Source organism: Caretta caretta, chromosome 5 (genome assembly GCF_965140235.1).
Source record: "Caretta caretta isolate rCarCar2 chromosome 5, rCarCar1.hap1, whole genome shotgun sequence".
Taxonomy (NCBI): Eukaryota; Metazoa; Chordata; order Testudines; family Cheloniidae; genus Caretta; species Caretta caretta.
Window position 1 is genome coordinate 35,217,614 of NC_134210.1, and position 23,345 is coordinate 35,240,958.

At 41.5% G+C, this 23,345-nt stretch overlaps 1 protein-coding gene across 4 annotated transcripts in view; it reads right to left on the bottom strand.

The window, feature by feature from the left end:
* The window catches only part of CDC20B (cell division cycle 20B), a 56,627-nt gene that overhangs the window by 9,852 nt on the left and 23,430 nt on the right, over positions 1 to 23,345 (bottom strand). For all 4 annotated transcript variants that reach the window (XM_075128471.1, XM_048851182.2, XM_048851181.2 and 1 more), the window contains 7 exons: positions 19,899 to 20,124; positions 18,060 to 18,190; positions 14,213 to 14,312; positions 8,111 to 8,230; positions 6,108 to 6,304; positions 5,101 to 5,195; positions 2,350 to 2,578 (listed from right to left, as the gene is read on the bottom strand). In XM_075128471.1, coding sequence (XP_074984572.1) covers positions 2,350 to 2,578; positions 5,101 to 5,195; positions 6,108 to 6,304; positions 8,111 to 8,230; positions 14,213 to 14,312; positions 18,060 to 18,190; positions 19,899 to 20,124 — 1,098 coding nt within the window. The remainder of the gene's footprint in view (positions 1 to 2,349; positions 2,579 to 5,100; positions 5,196 to 6,107; positions 6,305 to 8,110; positions 8,231 to 14,212; positions 14,313 to 18,059; positions 18,191 to 19,898; positions 20,125 to 23,345) is intronic.

The window sequence follows — 23,345 nt, forward strand, 5'->3', positions numbered from 1 at the left end:
CTAGAAGTGGCAGAACGTTTTTGTATTAGTCCTCTGATCCTGAGCTACTGTTTTTGTTTCTGTACATTTTATTTTTATTTGGCATCATAGTTAAAATAGCTCCTAAATGGAAGGGGTGGGGGGGAAACATCTGAGAAACCATAGCACCAGCAAAAACTGCTAATAACTTACTTGTGGTCTAGAATGATTCATTAGGGGAACTGGTGTCTGAAATTAACTTTAGTGCATTCTGGGTAGCAGAATTTAAGCAGGACTATTGGGCAACCCTAAAAGTTTAAAAGTCCATGTACAGCAATGGAAGAAGTAGTATTGTAGCCAATGATTTTAGTTTATTGTTCATTTATTGTGTGACCAGGATTAACTAACAAGTTATGTCATATATAATCATTGTATATTAAATAGAGTAAGTTGTAGGATTATAGAAGTATAAAATTGATCAGTAGTTAGAAGGAACAATCATGCATTAGATATCTATGTAATTAGGGCTGAAACACAAGGCCTACAGGCTCAGGCCTGTAAGATTTTAGCTTAGCCATGCTAGGCCATAGAGATAAGAAATGTTAACCCGATGCCCTAAGATTATGGGAAAAGATGTACCAATGGGTGAAATTAACGTAAGAGTAATTTTTGCTTATAAGATACCCAGTAAGCACATTTTTCTAACACATGCCCCAACCGCAGAGTGCGCTACGGAATTACATTATAAAAAGAGGGTGCCCAGAGCGGGAAAATTGAGCTCCCTATGGGAAACTCCAGCAGGAACCATCCCTCTGCTGATGAGCAATTCATGAGAAACCCCTTGACCCTAAACACGATTGTTAAGGATGCGAGTATAACTACATTTGTGACTTGTGCATAGGTCTGTATAAAATTTCTATATGTTTGGACAATCATAACTTTAATTGTAACTTTAATAAAACTTGTAAAAGAGACTAGCCCTTGTACTTTTGAATGTCTGTGTGGTCACTACCTTTAGTCTTTATGTGTTCCTAGACACTCTAAATCTAAAGCAAGTAGCAGAGGTGACTTTCACTCTGCTAAGCTTCAGAGTAACAGCCGTGTTAGTCTGTATTCGCAAAAAGAAAAGGAGTACTTGTGGCACCTTAGAGACTAACCAATTTATTTGAGCATAAGCTTTCGTGAGCTACAGCTCACTTCATCGGATACATACTGTGGAAAGTGTAGAAGATCTTTTTATACACACAAAGCATGAAAAAATACCTCCCCCCACCCCACTCTCCTGCTGGTAATAGCTTATCTAAAGTGATCACTCTCCTTACAATGTGTATGATAATCAAGTTGGGCCATTTCCAGCACAAATCCAGGTTTTCTCACCCTCCCCCCCCCCACCACAGACACACACAAACCCACTCTCCTGCTGGTAATAGCTTATCTAAAGTGACCACTCTCCTTACAATGTGTATGATAATCAAGGTGGGCCATTTCCAGCACAAATCCAGGGTTTAACAAGAACGTCTGAGGAAGGAGGGGGGGGGAGTTGGAAAACAAGGGGAAATAGGTTACCTTGCATAATGACTTAGCCACTCCCAGTCTCTATTCAAGCCTAAGTTAATTGTATCCAATTTGCAAATGAATTCCAATTCAGCAGTCTCTCACTGGAGTCTGGATTTAAAGTTTTTCTGTTGTAATATCGCAACTTTCATGTCTGTAATCGCGTGACCAGAGAGATTGAAGTGTTCTCCGACTGGTCAAATCCAGACTCCAGCAAGAGACTGCTGAATTGGAATTCATTTGCAAATTGGATACAATTAACTTAGGCTTGAATAGAGACTGGGAGTGGCTAAGTCATTATGCAAGGTAACCTATTTCCCCTTGTTTTCCAACCCCGCCCCTCCTTCCTCAGACGTTCTTGTTAAACCCTGGATTTGTGCTGGAAATGGCCCACCTTGATTATCATACACATTGTAAGGAGAGTGATCACTTTAGATAAGCTACTACCAGCAGGAGAGTGGGGTGGGGGGGAGGTATTTTTTCATGCTTTGTGTGTATAAAAAGATCTTCTACACTTTCCACAGTATGCATCCGATGAAGTGAGCTGTAGTTCACGAAAGCTTATGCTCAAATAAATTGGTTAGTCTCTAAGGTGCCACAAGTACTCCTTTTCTTTCTGTTAAGCTTGAAACCCACGGTGGTATAATACCACATTACAAAATTCACTTTAAATAAAATAAAAGGCTACACTATTTTATCTTGACAGCCTTTTATTCAGGTCATAGTTTTACTGCATCAGCAATAATACTGCATGGAAATATGTTTAGAAAAATATCTATTCTCTCTGTTAAATGTACTGTATGTGAAATAAAATAATAGAGCAGTTTTCCTTTGTACCTTTACTGCTGAGGCATGGGGTATGGCTTTCAATGGCTTGCAATGCACTGTTGCACCGGGGTCATTAGGCCAGATATTCAATAGACCATCACTGGACCCACTTGCCAGCAGCTTGTTGTTTGTGGACCATTTCAGGCTGCAAATACTCTGCTTGTTATGGCAAAGGGTCCCTACATGGTGCTGAGCAATCCGAACATCATGATGATGAATTAATCCTAGTCTTGAACCACTGTAGATGACAGGAGACAGCATCATTTAGCAAGATAGAGCTCAGATATGTTTGCAAATTCACAAGTCTTCTGTGGCTTCAGAAGCAGAACACAACAATGGGGGAGGGGGATCATGTATGTCAAATACAGTAACAAGGCGACAAATCAAAGGCAAAACAAGCCAGTGTCAAAAGCGAACTCAAGTTGTAGTACTGCCATACAATGGATCAGGGAAAAGTGGATGCCCAGCCCAGGTCAGGGAGATTAATTGTTCTCCATTACACATTGCACTTACCTGAAGAGATAGTCTAGTGTATGTTACCAATTTCCACCTATAAACAATTCAATTCAATCACTTCCATCATCCCTAAGAAAAGCACTCAGCCATTTTTTCTGTATTGTGAAATACTTCATAGAATATCAGGGTTGGAAGGGACCTCAAGAGGTCATCTAGCCCAACCCCCTGCTTAAAGCAGGACCAATCCCCAATTTTTGCCCCAGATCCATAAATGGCCCCGTCTAGGACTGAACTCACAACCCTGGATTTAGCAGGCCAATCCTCAAACCATATGTTGCAAAGTCAATTGTGTCTTTGCCACGACTCCCAGCTAAGGGGCAGTACATAGTTGCATAGCCTGGGGAACACATCAGGAACCAGACCTTGACTCACAGAGTCACCATCAGGTCGCAGGTTCCCCAGCTCCTGCAGGGTGAGAGGTAATCTCCACAAACCTGGCTCCATTTACTTTCCCTGCCATGCTGGCTCAGCTGCACTGACTGGCATTTTGGGGAATGGATCCAAGGCTGCACCCTCTCCTGAACCCTGATATATCCTCCTATAGGAAGGCAAGTAATGGCCCCCAGGGGACTAAGGGGGCTCCCTTACTACCCTGGGAGCATAGCCAGGGTCACAGTCTGGTTCTTGGTGGCGTGGTTATTATACAGCACAAAAACATCAGGCAAATTAATAATATTTTAAAATGTCTTGCTGCTGATAACATTCTCTACCCAGCAAAGGACTCCAGCAAATCAGTGGCAAAATGAGAGATCCTTCCATAGGTCATTCATAAATTCATTCTGACCAGACTGGGAAAACTACCATCTAGATTAATAATAACTTTCCTTACTTGGTAAAGCCAGGCATCTGACATTACTACAAGAAGATCTGGTCTATATAATAATTACAACAAACTATCCCATAGAGTAAATTGTCATAGCCCCTTTGTGCTGAGCTTTTCTTTCAAGACAGGCTTTTATTCTTAGGTTGTTCATATGCAAGTCAAGTATCACTTTGACTTGTAGCCTCTTGTTAACATAAATGCAAAAAGGAATGAGTGATTTGTAAGGTAAGGAGAGTGTTTCATTAGCCTGTGTTATATTGACATACTAAATTCTTGAAATTAATGAAGCACCCAAATGCCTGAATAGATTCCAACAAGATAAGCTAAAGTGGTGGCTTAAGTACACGGCTACAAAATGGCAGATTTCTGTTTATTGTGGGTTTGGGGTGATACCTTCTTCTGGATACTTTAAGGGGAATTAGAAGACCGCTAATTCATTAATATTCTATGGAATGATACTGGCTCCACAGGGCAAATTTGGGTAGCATATGTCAAGTCTCATCACATGGTATGCAGGGTGTATGTCATCATGCACAAAGATTTCCTTATATGTGAGGACCTGCAGTGGCATGGAGAATTTGCTAAGAAATGATAAGTAGAGCATTCGTAGATGAATTTTAACCCTCAGAAACGGATCAATTTGTTAGTGTTTGTTCATATGCGCATTGTTGAATCTTACTGTCATTTTCTGTTCAGATAGATTTGTAACCTATTGGTTTCTGTTTCATCTGTCTCATATGGCAAAGTTCAAATGCAAACTGAAACTAGTGAATATTGTGTAGGTAGGCTATCTAGCAGATGTATTACAATCAACTGTCACACAAAGTGAAACCACAAAACTCTCCAGAAATGTGTCACTGTCCAGAGATAGTAAAAAGTTTTATTTTGAGTTTTACTGTAAGGTTCAAGGCTGTAAACCAAGTATGAATGAAACACAGCTTTTGTTTCTGTTTATAACCCAAATTATCAGAATTTCACATGGCTTTGAAATGGAAGCTTTACAAAGCACAGAATATAACACCAAATATAATTACAATTTTTGGCAGGTCTCTCATCAGCCCTACAAGTCTTTGAGAAAATGAATTGGGAACATAAAGAGAAGTGGATTGTAAATCCATAATGGCTGAGGAAAATATGTTTGATTTACCTCAACCCCTGTACTGAAATAGTGCTTAGATACAAAGTGTTAGGCAATTGGGATTAAATTTACCCCTGTGCGGAGGGCCAGCAAATCGTCTAACAATCATTTATTTGTCACTTGAGTCCTCAAAATGGGACCTATGTGGTGGATAGGCATTGTGCTGGCCTTCTGCATAAGGGTGAATTTCACCTCATGAGACCATGATAGGTAGGCAGATAGGTAAACAGCATAGGAAAAAGCTGTGGGACAAAGCATCCTATGAATATATTGAACTGCTCACCTGCTAAGTATATAATGATTCCAGCTCATGGCTCCCACCACAGACAGGTGGCCAAACATGTTTCTCAACCTCTTTTTGGTTTCAATGTCCCATAACTGACAAAACAAAACACAAAATACAATTCTAAAATCAAGTAAAAAAAGATTTTTTTTACTGCCACGCCTCTTCCACCATTCAGTTTTAATTTGACATGATGCTGATGGTCAAGAGCTCAATCCTGAAAACCATTCTTCACACAAAGACTTCAGTTTTGGGCTCTCCGGCCAACACTTCCACACTTGGGTTCCTAAATCACTACTCCCAAAGTAGTGCAGCTACTCACCACCTCTGAAAATACAGCCATTAATTTAGGTGTCGATATCTAGAAATCCACACTTGAAAATGTTGTCTTATGTGCTCTTTCAATTACTGATTTTCAAGCCCGTAGGGCTGGCTCTCCTGGCTTATCCCTTTCATCTGACAGTGTCAGCCAGGTGTTCCCCAAGATCTCTGGATAACTGGGGTGTACTGTATGAGGAGTTCTATACATATAGGGACAGCAGAATATTGAGGGCAAGATCTGCTCTGTGGATCCGATAGGAGAATTTTGCCCGGGATTCTAATTGCAAATGTCATCAAAGCAGACATCACAGGGCAATCTATTAGAAAGTCATGGTAAAAAAAGTATGCACCCTGGAGAAAATAATTGTGTGGAGAGGTTCCAACTCATGGCTGCAAAATCTCTAGAGGCCCTTGGGTGACTGAATCATTTACCCAGCTACAAGTTCTTACGTGGCTCTCGGAGCTCCATTACCTTTAGGTAATGGTGGGTAATACCAAGGCATTTAGTGAGGTGCAGCACTGCTTAAGGAGATGCTATAAATCTCTCTCCAACAGAGATTTTCTGAATTTTATATGGTTCACTACTCATAACTTTTTATTAATAAAAAGAATCTATGTGATGTGAATTGTCTTGTGGCCACTTTATCTAAACAGAAAAAAGGATCTAAAAGTAAGGTATCCAGTACCTGCACTTCTCCATCACTGGTGCCAACTGCAAGGCAAGTTCCTTCTTTTATCCAGGCTACAGAAGAAATATATTTTAAACTGGAGTTTAAATTAACTCTTTCAGTGCTTCGGTGGGTTTCCCCATTCCAAATGTGGGCAGCAGATCCTAGAGCAATGGCAATGAGATTTTCCTGGTTCCAGTCCAGGATGTTTAGATCTAGAAGAAAATTAGTTAAAATTACTAATAAGCCTGTAAGGGGATAGTTTTTAATTATGCAGCTTTGTCAGGTTATTATTCAATTGGGACACTAAAGAGAAAGAACCAAATGAATCAAGTTACTCTAATAGTGCCAGGATCCTTCCCATGTCCACCTTTGTGAATGAGTACAAGATGTTATTTTCCCAGATTCATAGTTAGTACACCAAACATGATTCCACTTAAGCCTTTGCTTGCAGGCTATTATTAAATATATATATATTACAGTAGTATCCAAAGGCCCCACTGTGCTGGGCACTGTACAATCACAGAAAGAACAAATCCCTACCTGAAAGGATTATAATCCTTCCCTTATTTTGTAGGCATCAGGGCTAATCCTGAAGTTTACCCTGCACACACTATAAAAACAAGAATCAGACAAAGAGCTGCATCCTCAGCTCTAGAGTTCGGGTCAGGAGTGGGCAGGCAAAGATGGCGCCAGGCAATATTTCCACATCTTGTGATACCGTGATGGTCAGGAGCTGCTTTAACTTTCATTGACTGGTACACTGGTAAGTCAGATCTCTACATACCTTGGCCAGACCCTCAAAACATTACCTATACCAGGAAGGACTAATGTAGCATTGGCTACACTCTAGGTCTGATGTTATACTCTACAGCAGGTTACACCGGCCAAGGATTCCCTCCACTTACTGGGGAATTCTCATCTGCCTGTTTAGCACAACTCTAAGGTCATTTTGCATTGCTGCAGCAGCATGGAGTGACCTTACTGTAGGGCGGGATCTTGCTTAATATTTTCATAACAAAGCTGTTACCCTTTAGAATTATTAAATCTGTCATTCCTTTACTTTGCCTGTAAACCAAATTGCTGCCATCAAAAATGAATATAAACCAACACTAATAAGGAATCATTTGCAGGAACAGAGCTGTGCTGATGCTGCACTCTCAGAGAGCAGACAGCTTGAGTGAAATAAGTGTAAATAACCAGGGTAGAATCCCAAACTCAATTTATGCATCAGCAAAATTGTGCACATTCACAGATACAAGTGAACTTGTCTAATACACATATGCAAATGTTTTCATGTTAATCCACAAAAAAATGCAGCGACAAGATAGTTTTGCAAGTGGAAGCTCTAACACTTGCATGTTCATGATTGTTAGAATTTTTAAAGTGATTGCCCAGGTATTTGCAGTTGGAGAGTGCAAGCAAATTTACATTCCTGTGTAATTTTGCATGTGCACTACTGAAGATCAGCTAAAGGCCTGGGAGAAAATTTGCCCCAAAATGTATATATCATATAAACAGCAAACTACCTCCGTTAAATCTCAGAATACAACCAGATTTCAAGTTTTGCCCAATAGAGGGACTGGCCCATAGGTAAACTGCTATGAGCCCAAGAATAACACCTATTCTGCACTTGACTTTATTAAGTGGGGATGATAGTACTTATCCCCTTTGTAAATACTTTGAGATTTACAGATGAAAAGCAGTATATAAGAACTAGGTATTATTATAATTACTACAACTACAGAGGTATTACCCATGGAGACTATAATTCCCAGCATGCAGTCTGCTCCATTTTCATCCAAGCAGCCTGAAATTACATATTAGGACCTATAGTTTTCACAGGCTGCACTCCTGTAAGAAAAATGAGATTAGCCATAGGCCTCACTGTAGAACTCCATGGACCACATCTGGTGTAAGGGCCACACTTCAGCTACCCATCTTAAGACATAAGATACAAAAGTTCCCACTCTCCTACAAAATTCAACCACCCAAGTAATGAAAGAGAATAAAAAACTTACAGTAATCATTGCGTAAGCCAGTAATATGAAGCCTGACCTCTGGGACAAATGGTATGAAAGATTCGGTATTAGTGGAAATTCTGTGAGCAGTAAATTCATTATTCACTCCATTCTGGCAGCCTGCGTTTAAAGATTCAAAGTATGTGATTCACTCATTAAAATTGCCACTAGTTTTCCTCAGACAATAGTTGTTTTATTCATGGTTCCTATGAGGCCAGAGACAACCCAGGCATAAATTACAGCACCCTGAGGGTGCTCTAATTTACAGTGGGGGCTGGCCACACACCCAGCCAGGGCCAAAATATTAGATGTAAATATTAAGTGTAGATTAAAGCCTCCACCCTGTTCATCCCCTCATGAAGTGTACCTGAGCCAGAATAAAGCATTCTGTTATATTCCATTTCAATTATATCAAAGGCCAGCGTGAAACAAATTTAGTAGGGCTGTCAAAAAATTAAAAAAATTAACCGCAATTAATCACGCGATTAAACAATAATACAATACCATTTATTTAAATATTTTGGATGTTTTCTACATTTTCAAATATATTGATTTTAATTACAAAACAGAATACAAAGTGTGCAGTGCTCAATTTATATTTATTTTTTATTACAAGTATTTGCACTGTAAAAAAACAAAAGAAATAGTATTTTTCAATTCACCTAATACAAGTACTGTAGTGCAATCTCTACCATGAAAGTTGAACTTACAAATGTAGAATTGGGAACAAAAAAAATAACTGCATTCAAAAATAAAAAAACAACGTAAAACTTTAGAGCCCACAAGTCCACTCAGTCCTACTTCTCATTCAGCCAATAGCTCAGACAAACAAGTTTGTTTACATTTGCAGGAGATAATGCTGCCCACTTCTTATGTACAATGTCACCTGAAAGTGAGAACAGGCAGTCACATGGCACTGTTGTAGCCAGCACTGCAAGATATTTATGTACCAGATGCGCTAAAGATTCATAAGTCCATTCATGCTTCAACCACCATTCCAGGGGACATGCGTCCATGCCAATGACAGCTTCTGCTTGATAACAATCCAAAGCAGTGCGGACCAACGCATGTTCATTTTAATCCTCTGAGTCAGATGCCACCAGCAGAAGTTTGATTTTCTTTTTTGGTGGTTCACATTCTGTAGTTTCCACATCTGAGTATTGCTCTTTTAAGACTTCTGAAAGCATGCTCCGCACCCCATCCCACTCAGATTTTGGAAGGCACTTCAGATTCTTAAACCTTGGATCAAATGCTGTAGCTATCTTTAGAAATCTCACATTGATACCTTCTTTGTGTTTTGTCAAATCTGCAGTGAAAGTGTTCTTAAAATGAACAACATGTGCTGGGTCATCATCCGAGACTGCTATAACATGAAATATATGGCAGAATGTGGGTAAAACAGAGCAGGGGGACATACAATTCTCCCCCAAGGAGTTCAGTCAAAAATTGAATTAACGTATTATTTTTTTAAACAAGCATCATCAGCATAGAAGCATGTCCTCTGGAATGGTGGCCAAAGCATGAAGGGGCATACGAATATCTAACATATCTGGCACATAGATACATTGCAATGCCAGCTACAGAAGTGCCATGCAAATGCCTGTTCTCCATTTCTGGTGACATTGTTAATAAAAAGAGGGCAACATTATCGCCTGTAAATGTAAACAAACTTGTTTGTCTCAGCCATTGGCTGAATGAGAAGTAGGACTGAGCGGACTTGTAGGCTCTGAAGTTTTACATTGTTTTGTTTTTGAGTGCAGATATGTAACAAAAAAATCTACATTTGTCAATTGCTCTTTCACGACAAAGAGATTGCACTACAGTACTTGTATGAGGTGAATTGAAAACTATTTCTTTTATCATTTTTACAGTGCAAATATTTGTAATAAAAAACAATATATACTTCAATTTCAATTACAACACAGAATACAATATATATGAAAATGTACAAAAATATCCAAAATATTAAATAAATTTCAATTGGTATTCTATTGTTTAACAGTGCAATTAAAATTGCGATTAATCGCGATTAATTTTTTAAATTGTGAATAATTTTTTTTAGTTAATCGCATGAGTTAACTGCAATTAATCGACAGCCCTAAAATTTAGCCTTGCCTTTTTCTCCTGCTTTAGTTCTCTGTTAAAAGGTCTTTAACTTTCAAAGGCTTCTTAGATGCTCAGTCACCTCAAAATCCCCAAATGAAGTGGTTAATTCATTCTCTAAATATTTGCTGCTATTTGGTTTTAAGTTCCCATCAAAAGAGTCCCCCCAATACAAAACCACAGGAAAAGACTTTTCACATCAGGCCTGCCTTTGATGTCTTTGATCACTCTATTTTAGGTATGTGATGAGGAAGAAGTGAGAAACAGAAAAAAACAGCAGAAAAACACAAGTATGAGCAAGCAGAACCGTTAGCCTTGTGGTCACTGTCTGCGTTTTGATGCAAAGACCCCACGTCCTGTAGAAAAGAGCTATGTAATTAGCAACAAGATTTTATTTTCTTGTTACACTTCAGAAATTATCTTGCAGCAGCATGATGGGCATTCGCATCTGTGCACCTTCCTTGTGCCATTTTGAAACCCCCCTTTACAAGGAATATTTTTGTCAAATTCTTTAGATAAAGATATTCAGAATGAATAAGGAATGCTCCAGGCATTCTAAGGAAATTGATTTACAAGGATAATTAATGTTCAGCTTTCAAATCAGCAAACGTTGAAGTTTGTCAAGAACAAATCTGTATTATCACATGGCTCTGCAATCTATCACAAAGCTATAACCTCAGTGCATATATACATACACACACCCCCAAACACCATCTATGAAAGTCATATCTGTCATAAATTGCAGAGCCATATGATAAATGTATTTAACACTCACCTTGGATTACCTAGATTCATAGATGTGAAGGTCAAAAGGGGCCATTAGGATAATCTAATCTGACCTCCTGCATAGTGCAGGCCACAGAACTCACCCAGTGATTGCTGCATCAAGCCCATAACTTTTGGTTGAGCTAGAGCAGATTTTCTAGAAAGTCATCCAGCCTTGTTTTAAAAGTAATGGAGAACCCACACATCCCTAGGTAAATTGTTCCAATGGCTAAATACCTTCACTGCTAAAAATTCTTTTCACCCTACTTTTTTGTACTTCTCTCAACTTGGACAGGGAAAACAGGGTAAATGGTTCATTTTTTCTTTTTAGCTGGTTTCACTTTCTAGCTCTCATGCATTAATTCAGTGTTTTGTGTAAATTCTTCAGTGTAGGGGCCATGTATCTACTTGTTCTGTGCAGAATTTAGCATATTTGGAGGGTTTTGCAACCCAAACATTTCCTTGTTTTTTTCAGTCGCTTCAGGGCAAGATTTAAATCCAAACTGCCAGTTTTCCTTTCATGTTTATAGAGAGATTTCATGAAATCTTTTAATACATTTCATGAAAAATTCCACAAAGCTGATTGTCAGGCTCAAATCGCTTGACTCTAAGCCATTTTCACTGTATTTGTGTTTCTGAAAACCCTTTAATATTTCCACTGGAATCTGTAAGTGAAGTGTGATTGTGGGAAATGCAGGGTTTAGAGCCATACTCGAGGATTCATCTTAAAAGACTTTTCTTTGTTTTCTTAAACTTACATATGAAGTTAAGACTAAGCCAGTGTTCCTGCAAGGAGCTCTGTACAGAACGCCAGTGGGGCCCATCTGAGCAGAGCTCATTGCAGGATTAGGTTGTAAATTTCCCCAGTTTAGATGCAGCGTATGTGGGTTTCGAGAATTAAGAGCCCTAGACTTTTAACAGATAATTTCCTAATCAATGTGTCTGTGATGAGAGCTTGAGGCTCCTTCGGACGAATCTGCTTTTTCATAAACTCTGTTCATGATGCCCTGCTCTATCTCATATTCCTCTCCCCAGGATTTATCCTAGCATTCCAACATCACGGAGCAGGTTCAAACATATGCCATTAAAATAAAAAATCAAACTGCCAGACAAACATTTTCTCCTCTCTCAAATATGGGATTTGCTCCCAGAAAGTGACACTTGTCTTAGACTGAAGGTGAGCAAGAGTCATCCCTGGGCCAGTGACAACTTGTTCAATGCATAAACATGTTGGGACTTTGAAGTCTGATATCCTGTAGTCCTGCAAAAGTCACTGGATAAGGGAAATTCCCTCGTGCCTAGGGGGACACACAGCACTCACTGCTAACCCTAGACGGGCCCAAAATAACTGACGATAAAGGTGTGACATATGGGTACAGAAGAGTTATTTTAGGTTATTTTTAGGGACCTGTCTGGCTCTCTCTCAGCCCACTACAGTTGAACTAGTGACAATTAAGACATCTGGTTTTACAGAGGGAGGAATATAATAAGACAGTCACAATAAAAATTGAAAAGCTCTTTAAAGCATTCCTAAAACAGTTCTTCTGTAGCATATACAGACTATGGTATGGCACAGTTGATTATAAAGGATGGGATGATCAGCATAACGCACTTGTGGTTTCTCTTCTCATGATTAATGTACCCACCCGAAGTGCATTGTGATAAAACCACAGCATTCTAATATATTCCATGTGTGAGTTTTTTACGTCATTGAGCTGCCTGAACCTCATTGCACCCCTTTGTGTTATTTTACAGATGTATTAACAGATTAACATTGATTTGCAGTGAGACTTAGGCTCCTAAATCATTTTTAAAATGGGATTTAAGCCATCTCAATCACTTAGGCCCAGTAGGAGTTATGTGCCTAATCTAGGGGGATTAGCATCTGGGTTTTAGGCTTTGCAAAACTGAGCAGAGCAATTCCTAAATACCTTTAAAAATCTGAGCCCAAGTGCCCATGCCACTTCTGGAAATGGGATTTAGACACCTTTGAAAATTTTACCCTAAGTTACTTACTCAAGATGACATAGCAAGTGTGTAACAGGAATAAAACCTGGCATTCCTGACACTTAGTCCGCTGTTCCATCCACTAGGTAACACTGTTATTAACCACCCAGGGCCTGATTTGTTCTCACACCATTGACTTCATTGGAGTTACTCCTTATTTACACCGGAGTAACTGAGACCAAAACCAGATTCTCAGGGGCAGATTCTCAGAGGCACACATGGTTGCTAAGTGCCTACCTCACATTGACTTTCCATGGGAACTGGGCACCTAGCTACCATTTATGCTTTTAAAAATCTCTCCCCAGTCACCATTGGGCTTAATGCCTAAAGATTTTGGCTACAGACAAACAAGATAAGAAAACTCAGGGTAGCACCTGAGAAGGATGAGCCTCTGACTCTCCTACCTCCCTCTACAATTTGATCCAGCAAGCTAAATATTCACATGCGGCTGCCTAAATTGTGGATTCAAAACTATACACACGTCCGTTAGGAGCTCACATGCCTATATTTTTGCAGGCACATCAGGTTATTGCAGACATAAGTAGCCATTTCTGTGGGCAATTACTAAAGTTCCATAATGACATGTAAAACTGTAGAGGACCAAGGCTTCTTATTCTTTTCCTGCAGTCACAACATATGTGATCAGGTTTGAAAATTTCTCTCAGACAGTCAGAATACCAAGGAGGATTACCAAAATCTGGGGCCAAGCAATTGCCCACTGCTGTCTACCTAAATGGTACCCTCCATCCCACATATTTAAGCTTCCATATTGAGGGAATCAGATATTTGAGCCTCTCACTAATTAAAATTAGTGAAGCAGAAACCACAGAGAGGAGGAAATCTCTCTATCCAGCTAGTCTAAAAGAACTCTTGAGAGATATTTCTGTTGCTTTGACTCATAATTAAGGCCAGTAGCTATGGAGCATTCAGCTGATCGGCATGGCTATTAGTATCTGTGCAGTCTGGTACTAAGGGCCAAATCTAAAGCCCATTGAAGTCAATGGAAAGACTCCCGTTGATTACAAGGGTTTGGATCAGGACCTAACTGCTGAGAATTTGAGATGCATAGAAATAACTAGACCATCAAAACAAATTAACATTTTTCATAAACAGTAGATAAACAAGACTCATATGATAATCAAAGAATCCTCTTGGTGCCCAAGTAACATCTTATATTGTCCTTATTGCCAAGATATACTACTAGCATTCACTGTCCCAGTAGCATACCTTTCCAAATACACTCAGTGTTTCCACAGATCTTTATACTGTCATTTTCTGGGATGTCAAATCCACCCTCTTGGAGCATTAACAGCTGAGTAAGACATTTCTACAAATATATTCAAATGAAAACATTATTGAGGAGGAATTTTGAAGTATTATGCATGACATCATTATGTGCACATCCATAGCTCCTTCCATCTAAGGCAGAGGTTCTCAATCTTTTTCTTTCTGAGCACCCCCCCCCAACATGCTATAAAAACTCCACAACCCACCTGTGCCACAATAACTGATTTTCTGCATATAAAAGCCAGTGCCGGCATTAGGGGGTAGCAAGCAGGGCAATTGCCTGGGGCCCAATGCTACAGGGGTACCCCATGAAGCTACATTGCTCAGGCTTCAGCTTCAGCCCCGGGTGGCGGGTCTCAGGAATCTGGGTTTCAGCCCCACATGGTGGGGCTTTGGCTTTCTGCCCTGGACCCCAGCGAGTCTAATGCTGGCCCTACTTGGAGGCCTCCCTGAAACCTGCTTGAGGCCCTGGACCCGTGGCTGAGAACCACTGATCTAAGGGACTCAACACACTTTACAAATACTCATGAATTAACCGTTACAATATCCCTGTATTATCATCCCCATTTTACAGATGAGGGAACTGAGGTTCAAAGAGGTTGAGTGATTTGGCTCCTGTCAGGCACTGAGTCTGTACCAAAACGATGCGTAGAATATCAGTCTCTAATCTCCAAACCATGTGCCTTAATCTCAACACCATCCTCCCTCCGTAGAACATCTACTTGCCACCCAAAAGTTCAGATGCTTATCCAAACCTTGTCAAAAACTATCTGAATCTCCTGGTGCTGAAAATCAGGAGGCTAATCTCATGGAAGTAGGGTCTTTAATGAGATTTCTGATGCTCCCTGCATTGGGTCTCAGATATAACCAGAAAATGCTAAGCATGTGATAATGGAAAGTAAGTGTGGGGGGAAGCAAACTGTTACTGGAACTTTTTCAGTCTTCAGAAAAGACCTGTTTAAGATTATGGTCAAGATTTGGGCAAAGGCTCAGGCCAGTTCTTATTTGATCCTAACCTCTTCACCTATCCCTGACACCACATTTCTTCTTAATATGTGATGGTAACAAGAGGCCAAAATGTTTATTCATATTGCATTGAATAGTATTATGACAGTTTCTCTGTGGGTTTGTTATGAGGTCAAAGAAATGTTAGTTTGGTCTGTAATATTTTTTTCAGACGGGTGGAAATATAGTTGATGCGTTCACCCACCGCTGAAGATTAACAGCATGTTAGTTAAAAAATGTTTATGAAATCCAATCTCTCCAAATGGGCAAAATGCTGCTCTTCTTCTAAATCCTACTTTAATAATTACAAGAAATGTCTCACAGACACATCACTGGAAAAGTAATATTTCTTCTTTGCATGTCCCAGAGCTGTTCTGAACCATGACCTCTTTGAGAGGCATTTTATTAATGATTTATACAGACAATTTGGCAAAAAGATAATCAGATTACTTGGATTTGAATGTCTCGGAAACTAGTGCAGACATTTATATGGAAAACATACTATATACATGGGGAAATAATCTTCTGGACCACAAAAGGACCACACATTCACTGGAATGTCCAAGAGACTTTTATTCTTGATTTGCACTACCCCCTTCCACTATCAGGCAGAATGAGCACTATTTATCATCTTAAATGGTCATTCATTACTAGGGCTCCGTGTCTGTCACGGAGGTCATGGAAGTCACAGATTTCATGACTTCCTGCGACCTCTGTGACTTCCGCAGCATCCAGTGTGACTGACCCCAGGGCCAGCTGCTCAGGTGGCCTCCAGGGAAGCCACGCCAGCCACTGCTGGAGCGGGTCTAGGGGACAGACACTCCACCCACTGACTATATCTTAGCCTTATTCATTACTATACCTGTAGAAAATTATTAGAGCATCCTCCCATATATTTCTAGTCAGCGCTGACCACTGTTTTCTGTTCTTCTTTCAGTATTATAGAAAAGACACCCACACTAACTCTCCTTTGCCGTGACACTTACTAAAAACTTGACAATAGTTTAGCTGTTCGTGTGCTGAGACCAGAGCCTATCATTTAAGTTTAAATAATGTTAATGATGTGACACAAACCAATAGAAGCAAAGACATTCAGAGTTAACAACTATGCTCCATCCTTAAAGTGTGGGTATGGTCACAAAAAAGATTATGTGAAAATGGCACATCAGTATTCTTTATTATTATTCATATGTATCATTTATTAAGGTGGACACAACCCTGGAGCACTTTATGGTAGCCTGGTGCCAAACCATGGGTATGTATCTGCCTCAGTTTTCCTTAACGGACTTTAGTGAGTTCAACAAGGCTTTTACGTAATGAACGGTGCCCCTTCAGGGCTCTAATTCATTTAACCAAAGGTCAAACAGACACACAAGCAAGTCTTCACTGCAAACATCCTAGCCAGTGGGCCAAGTTCGTCTTAATCTACCTGTGCCCACCTGGGTCCATCAACCTCCTCAGCCAAATCTCCTCACCAGTTTGGTCCTCTTGACCCAGGACCCACTCTGGAGTCAGGCCTCTTGCCATGACCTGGGGGAAGGGTTCCTTCTCTGGGCTCAGAGTCAACCTAACGATCAAGCTACTGCAACTCTTTTCCAGAGCAGAGTATAGTTCCTCTGCAGTCTGGACCTCCTGCTGCTGTCCTTGCTCCAGGACAAGATCTACCTAGGGCTTGATGTTTATAGTGCTCCCCTTTCTGAATGTCTTCCTCCTAGGAGCACCTTCCATAGGTCTCAGGTTACCATCCCCAGGTTTCCCCAGGATTGTTCCTTTTTTTTTTTTTTTTTTTTTTGAGGTAGATGTCCTGGGAAATCTCTAAGGATGCTCAGTACACACTGTGAGCTGTCCAGTTTTATGGTCTGTTTTTTGTTCCTTAGAGGCGGCAACCCTAATTAGGTCTCCTTTCCTGGTGAACTCTCTAACCAGCTCCCCTGAGAAGTCCCTTTTCTCAGGAGCTTCTTGTATTCCAGGACCTCCTAACTGGTTAAGGAACACCTGGGTCTAATTAGGGTCATGAGGGCTCAATTAACTGTCACCCTAGGCAATTAATTACTCACTGGTGGATCTGCATTGACTCATTCTCCTTAGCAGATCCTGTCACAGGTAGGCTGGGTTCCTGACCCCTTCAGAGGGCCAGTTACCCTGTGACAATATTGACCATGTGAACGGTGCTGTACAAGCCAAAGGGAGAGGCAGTTGCTCCAGCCCCTAGCTATATAACCTTGACTCTTTAGCTCATGCTTTTAGCTCTGGAGATCCCCGGTTCAAACCCCAATGTATCAGTAAAGATGGCAGCCATCACACTGTCACTGACCCAAACAGCTTACAGACTGAGCAAATGAACAACATAAGATTGTACTGAGAGTCCAAGCAGATAGAATTAAGATAGAAGAGAGGGAGAAAGTATAGTTTGTGTTTCATGATGTAGTGATAATTTTTACTGACATGGATCAGCGCCATGTTCTTCATGGGAGAAGTGAGTTTTCAATAAAACTTTAAATGAAGATATTACCCCACTATCCTTATCTCTCTATAGTCTGGAGAAGCAGAGACACATGAATGTAAGTTAACCACAAGTGACAGAGCAATTTTTAATTACACTTATCTAGATGGCTGCTCTGCAGCCTGCTGTTCTTGTCACTGTTTGACATGTTAAAAAGGTAGAAAATAAGCAGGAGATTCTGGGAAGAGGACAAGGTAACAAAATATGCTAACAATGCAAATATCAGAAAAGGGTTTAATATAAATCCTGTCAATACATATGCAATGTTACATTACTTACCTGCTTCTTTGCAATTTCAGCTCTCCTTTTATTTCTTCCTTGTAAGTAAGTTGTCTCATGACACTTAGCTGTGGCATTAGTAATGACATAAGGTTCGTTGGTAGAATTTTTGATAGGCACCTGAAAAGATACTGCAAAAAAGGTTTTAATGGATACATTTCCTTTAAAAAATAAGAGTACGTTTGCCCAATGCTTGTATTGTTCCTTTCCATTATAAAGCAGATTCTTTGGTAACACTAATCCTGAGGGTTGGCCTGATGCTTTGTTAGTAGAACAATGCACTATCACCAACAGAATCCAAATTTTATGTTGATAGCTTGATTCCAGGCTTCATGGCTGGTAGGAGCAGGGCTCTGCACTCAGCCCCAGAGGAAATGTCTCCTAGGAATGTTGGCAAGGATTCCATGGCTACACACAACTTCACCACTGCCATCAGAAATGGAACGCAGGGATTTCTGCATCATACAGACAAGCTCCTACCATTAAAGCTAAAGGAGGGAGAACTCCTTTTGTTTAAGGGCTTATACCTTCTTTGTGAGCCAGAGACTAGAGTTAGGATCACACTCTTGAGCAACTGTCACATTCCATTCAATAGAGGAAAGTGGCACACATTGCAAGTGTCCCTAACAGTCTTTGGCTGGTAGGAACAGGGTGACAACCCACTCTCTATTTTTAGGAGCAACCTTTATTAGGTGTCTAATGATTTGGATCCTGAATCAGGTAAATATGGATCTCACTTTGTCCCATAACTCAGCCAACTGTGTGCATGCAATGAGTGAATGACTTCCCCATCTGTCCTCGATATTGCTACATATGGGAATCAAATCTCAGGCACCCCAAAAGAAGCAAGGAAACCATGTACCCTTTTCATGGTTGTTCTTTCAATGAGCCAGCACTGAGCTCAGCTGACCCACACAGCCTCAGGTTCTCAGTTAAAGCTACCATAGGTCTGGCCAGTTTACTGCCTGCTCCCTCATAACTCCTCTCTGCCAACACACACAAGGACAGACACAAGCCTGGGTCTCCTCCCAAGTCCCTCTACACACCACACAACCTCTGGGCTGCCAGAGCTGGTCCAAGCCAGCCCAGGAAATGATCACCTCCCTCTCCAAGAAACCAGCTTACAGACTGAGCATCAGCATTCCAGGCAATCTCAGCTGGTGTAAAACCATTGAAGGTATTGTTACAAACCAGTGCATCTTAGAGCACTCAGCCCCCATCTACCCCCAGGACCAGGGGCCCAAAGTGGTCCTACACTGAAAGCAACTTGTCTGGACACAAGGATCTGGCTCTTTTTTTCCCTTTGCCTTCCCTGATGTCACCTGTCCCTGCATTACCAGCATGTCATGCCCTATCTATGCTAGGTTGTACATTCCACAGGAAGGGGTCATGGGCCTAATTCTCCTTTTACACCAGTTTAAGAGCAGTATAATTCCACTAAGATGAATTAGACCCTGTGCTTTTATTCTCCCTCTAAAGCTCCTGCACACTTATGCTGCTATGTACAAATGATAATACTTTGCATTTTGCAGTGATGCTGGGAGTACCTTTCCCAGACCTGAACAAGAGCTCTGTGTGGCTTGAAAGCTTGTCTCTCTCTCCAACAGAAGTTGGTCCAATAGAAGTTATTACCTTGCTCACCTTGTCTCTCTAATAATAATACTTATCCACTAGGAACTGGACTGACATCAACACATATATCTCAGGTGGGACACTGAACCCACCACTTTTGGTCACTACCAGCTTTGGCCGGATGCAGATTAACTGGGAACTTTAGAGGCCCTTGTGAATCTCCAGAGTGATCCGGTCCCCGTGCTGTTTTTCTACCTGCAGACTGACCTGGGATTGTTGAGATCTTTGCAGGAGTCCTTACTAGCTCAGATCCATCAGCTGGAAAGAGATTAAGAGGCTGACACTCTGTGAAAGTTTGCTCAACGTGATTTCTTGCATGTGTCTGCTGCCATCTTGTGATGATAGGGCTACTAGCAACAGGGACACTGGACGTCAGTTTCTTCACAATGCAACTTTTAAATCTTGAATAGGTGGGCTTTCCTGAATCAGGTATCTATTTAAAAGAGTAGAGAATTTAGCTGTAATAATTATGTGATAGGAAGGTTAATGGTTATTAAACCCATGGATTGTCAAACAATCCAAATGACTTAATATAGTGTTGGCACTTATATCATTTTATATATCTGTAGAAAAGCCTTTTCACTGTTAATGCATATGGGCAATCCTGCCTCCCAGCATGTGGCCCATGTAATTGCAGGCTGTGCAGGGGATCTCTCTGGGAGCCGCCTGGAAGGAATTTTTCTTCCCATGACCTGCAGATCTGCAGAGTAGCAGCGCAGCTGTTCTGGGAACACAACTGCAGCCTCTGCAGTGCCTGTGTCTCTGCTCTATGAAGAGGAATGGCTAGTGGATCCAGGTGGTCACAAATCCAAGTGTACTGTCGCTGCTCCTCCCTCAACCCCTCTCAAACTCCCATGGCTATTGGCATGTGGGTGCACATCAGTGCCACTGCTAACAAGGTCCTTCAAATCCACATTAAAGGAGCAAGATTTTCCCCAAAGGACAATACAGCATCACTGGATATAATTCCAAAGCCATCAGAATATAAAGCATACTACTGACATCCAGATCAGGAGAAATACATTGGGTGTGCAATGCTAAGAGAGACCAAAGAGGTAAGTGTGACGATGTGACGCAGCAGGGAGGGGGGAGTGTTGACCTGGGAATGTGCCCTGGGGATGGGAGACCTGAGAGCCTGTAACCTGAGCCAGGAAGGGGAGGGGGAGGTAACACCTCTGCCCAGGAATGTGAAGACAGGCTGCAGGAGAGAGCCTGCTGGGGGGGTTTAGTTTTCAGTTTGGGCCTGGGTGGAGGAACACAGGGAACCCCAGGGCTGGGGTCTAAGCTCCCTGCTCCCCCAGAAGGACTTGACTGAGGGGTCCTGGGTGTACCCACAAGCTCTGTTTTGGACTGTGTTCCTGTTGTCCAATAAACCTTCTGTTTTACTGGCTGGCTGAGAGTCTCAGTGAATCCCTGGAAGAGGGGTGCAGGGCCTGGACTCCCCCACACTCCGTGACAGTAAGTACAACTAATAAAGCAATAATGGGTCATTTCAACTTTTCGCATATAAACTGGTCACTTCAGGACACAATTTCTTAACACCTTAAATGAAACGTTCATGGATCTGTGACACTGGCAAACTAGATGCCAGCTTATGCCAAGGTCCCCATGCTTCACTTGGATGCTGACAAATACATAGCTGGAATTAGTCAGCCTCACCTGTGTATATTACTATTGTTAAAATACGTATTAAGGTTGTAAAAATGTGCTTAGTGTTTAGACTTTATTGAATGCTTGTAAATTGCTGTATGGATTATAACCCATAGGTGGTGTGTGACTCTTGCATTTGGGGTGGCTGGGCGCGAGTGCCAGAAGCTCGCTATAAGTGGGGGGGCCACTGGTGCCTGGACTGTGGCCCAATCCCCTACCCACTCCACCCTGAGACCCTGCCCCAGCTTGGCCTCCTCTCCTGAGGCCCTTCAGCCCTCTCCTCTCTGCCCCTCCTCTCCGAGCAGTGGGCAGGGGCCTCTTGGGGGAGGGGACGGAGAGAAGCAAGCAGGAGTCTGGGGGAGGGCTTCCGGTGAGAGAGCGGAGAGTAGCGAGTGGCAAGTGGGGAGGCCTCAGGGGTGGTGGCAGAGAAGCTCAAGCAGCGGACATGGGGGGCTTTGGGGAAAGAGGGAGACCAAGGGGAGGCCTTGGGAGGAAGAGGTATGGCACAAGGGTGTAAGAGGTCAGGGGGGAGTGAGGCCTTGGGGCAGAGCACGGGCAGGTCCACAGTCCAGGTGCCAGTGTCTCCCACACACTTCTCAGGAGCTTCCGCCAGCGGTGCTCCAAAGGCACCGGCTGGCCTCCAAAGAGCGATGCGCCACATCCAGCATTTCTTGCCCCGTGTGGGGAGGCTTAGCCTCTCCAAGCCTCTTATACCTGCCACCCATACTTATAACATCTGTAACCCATATTGTAAGGTAATATTTGAGCATTTACACTGTAAGCCTCTGACTGTGACTCTAAAGCTCCAAACCAGAGTGAGATGTTAATTAGTGGGAAATGCTGACCTAAAACAAAAGGTGTGATGTCCTGCCCAACAGAGAAGGCCCAGCAACATCAGACAAATTATTATGGAACATCAGAGGACAAAAGACTTTATTGGTTGCTCTCCCCGCTCATCAAGAGGATAAGTTCAAATGAATTCCTTCCATCAGCTGAAGTGGCAGCTCAGAGAAGAGGGAAAAGAAATAAAAATCCCTGTCTAGAAGAAACTGTATTTCTCTGTTGCTTGGACTCTTAAGGGCAAGATTTTCTAGGCATAAGCAAGAGATCCCCAGTGTTTAGCTGGGTTAGCCCTAAGGGACATATAAAGCTTGCTTATTATAGAAGCTACTACCTTTTGAAACTTATGACTGTAACTCATTTGCATGTGTGTATGTTTATCTGCTTTAATCTTGTGAATAACTCTCTTATTTTGTTTCCCTAGTTAATAAACCATTAGATAGATTATTATAGGATTGACAATAAGTATTGTCTTTGGTGTGAGATCTATGATGCAACTGACCTGGGATAAATGACTGGTCCTTTGGGACTGGGAGTAACTTGAATATTGTTGTGATTTTTGGTGAAAGGGACCATCTACCACAAAGCCAAGCTTACCTGGATGCAAGATAGAGAGTACCCAAGGAGATTGTCTGTAACATGTTAAGGGTCTTATACTGCTTGAGGAGTTTACATTTGATAATTGGCTTGTGAAATCAAAGTATGGAACTCACAACTAGCTTGGGGTTTGTGCCCTGCTTCTTAACAGGCTGCCCTGAAGTTGCTACTCATCCCATTGCAGGACAGTTTGACAGGATCAACTAGTTCTGGAGCACAGAAGAGGAGCAGCTACTCTCATCATAGTACTACATAGCACACAGGTGTTGGTTCAAGGTATAACTATCATTGAACCACTAAGTAATAGCAACCACATTATAATTAAGTTCAATACCCTTGTGGGGAGGGATAGTACCAAAATCTAGCACTCAGATATTTAACTTTCAGCAGGGAGATTTTTAAAAGTAATTATGCTAGTTGCAAAGCACCTGAAATAAGGAAATTAAAATTCTTAAACTCTGCATGGAAGCTACAGAGTCAGAGAAGATATGTATAGCACTAAACACAAAAGAAAACAGTAAGCAAAAAGAAAAAAAGCATGATGAAATGGCAAGGTATGGAGCTTTT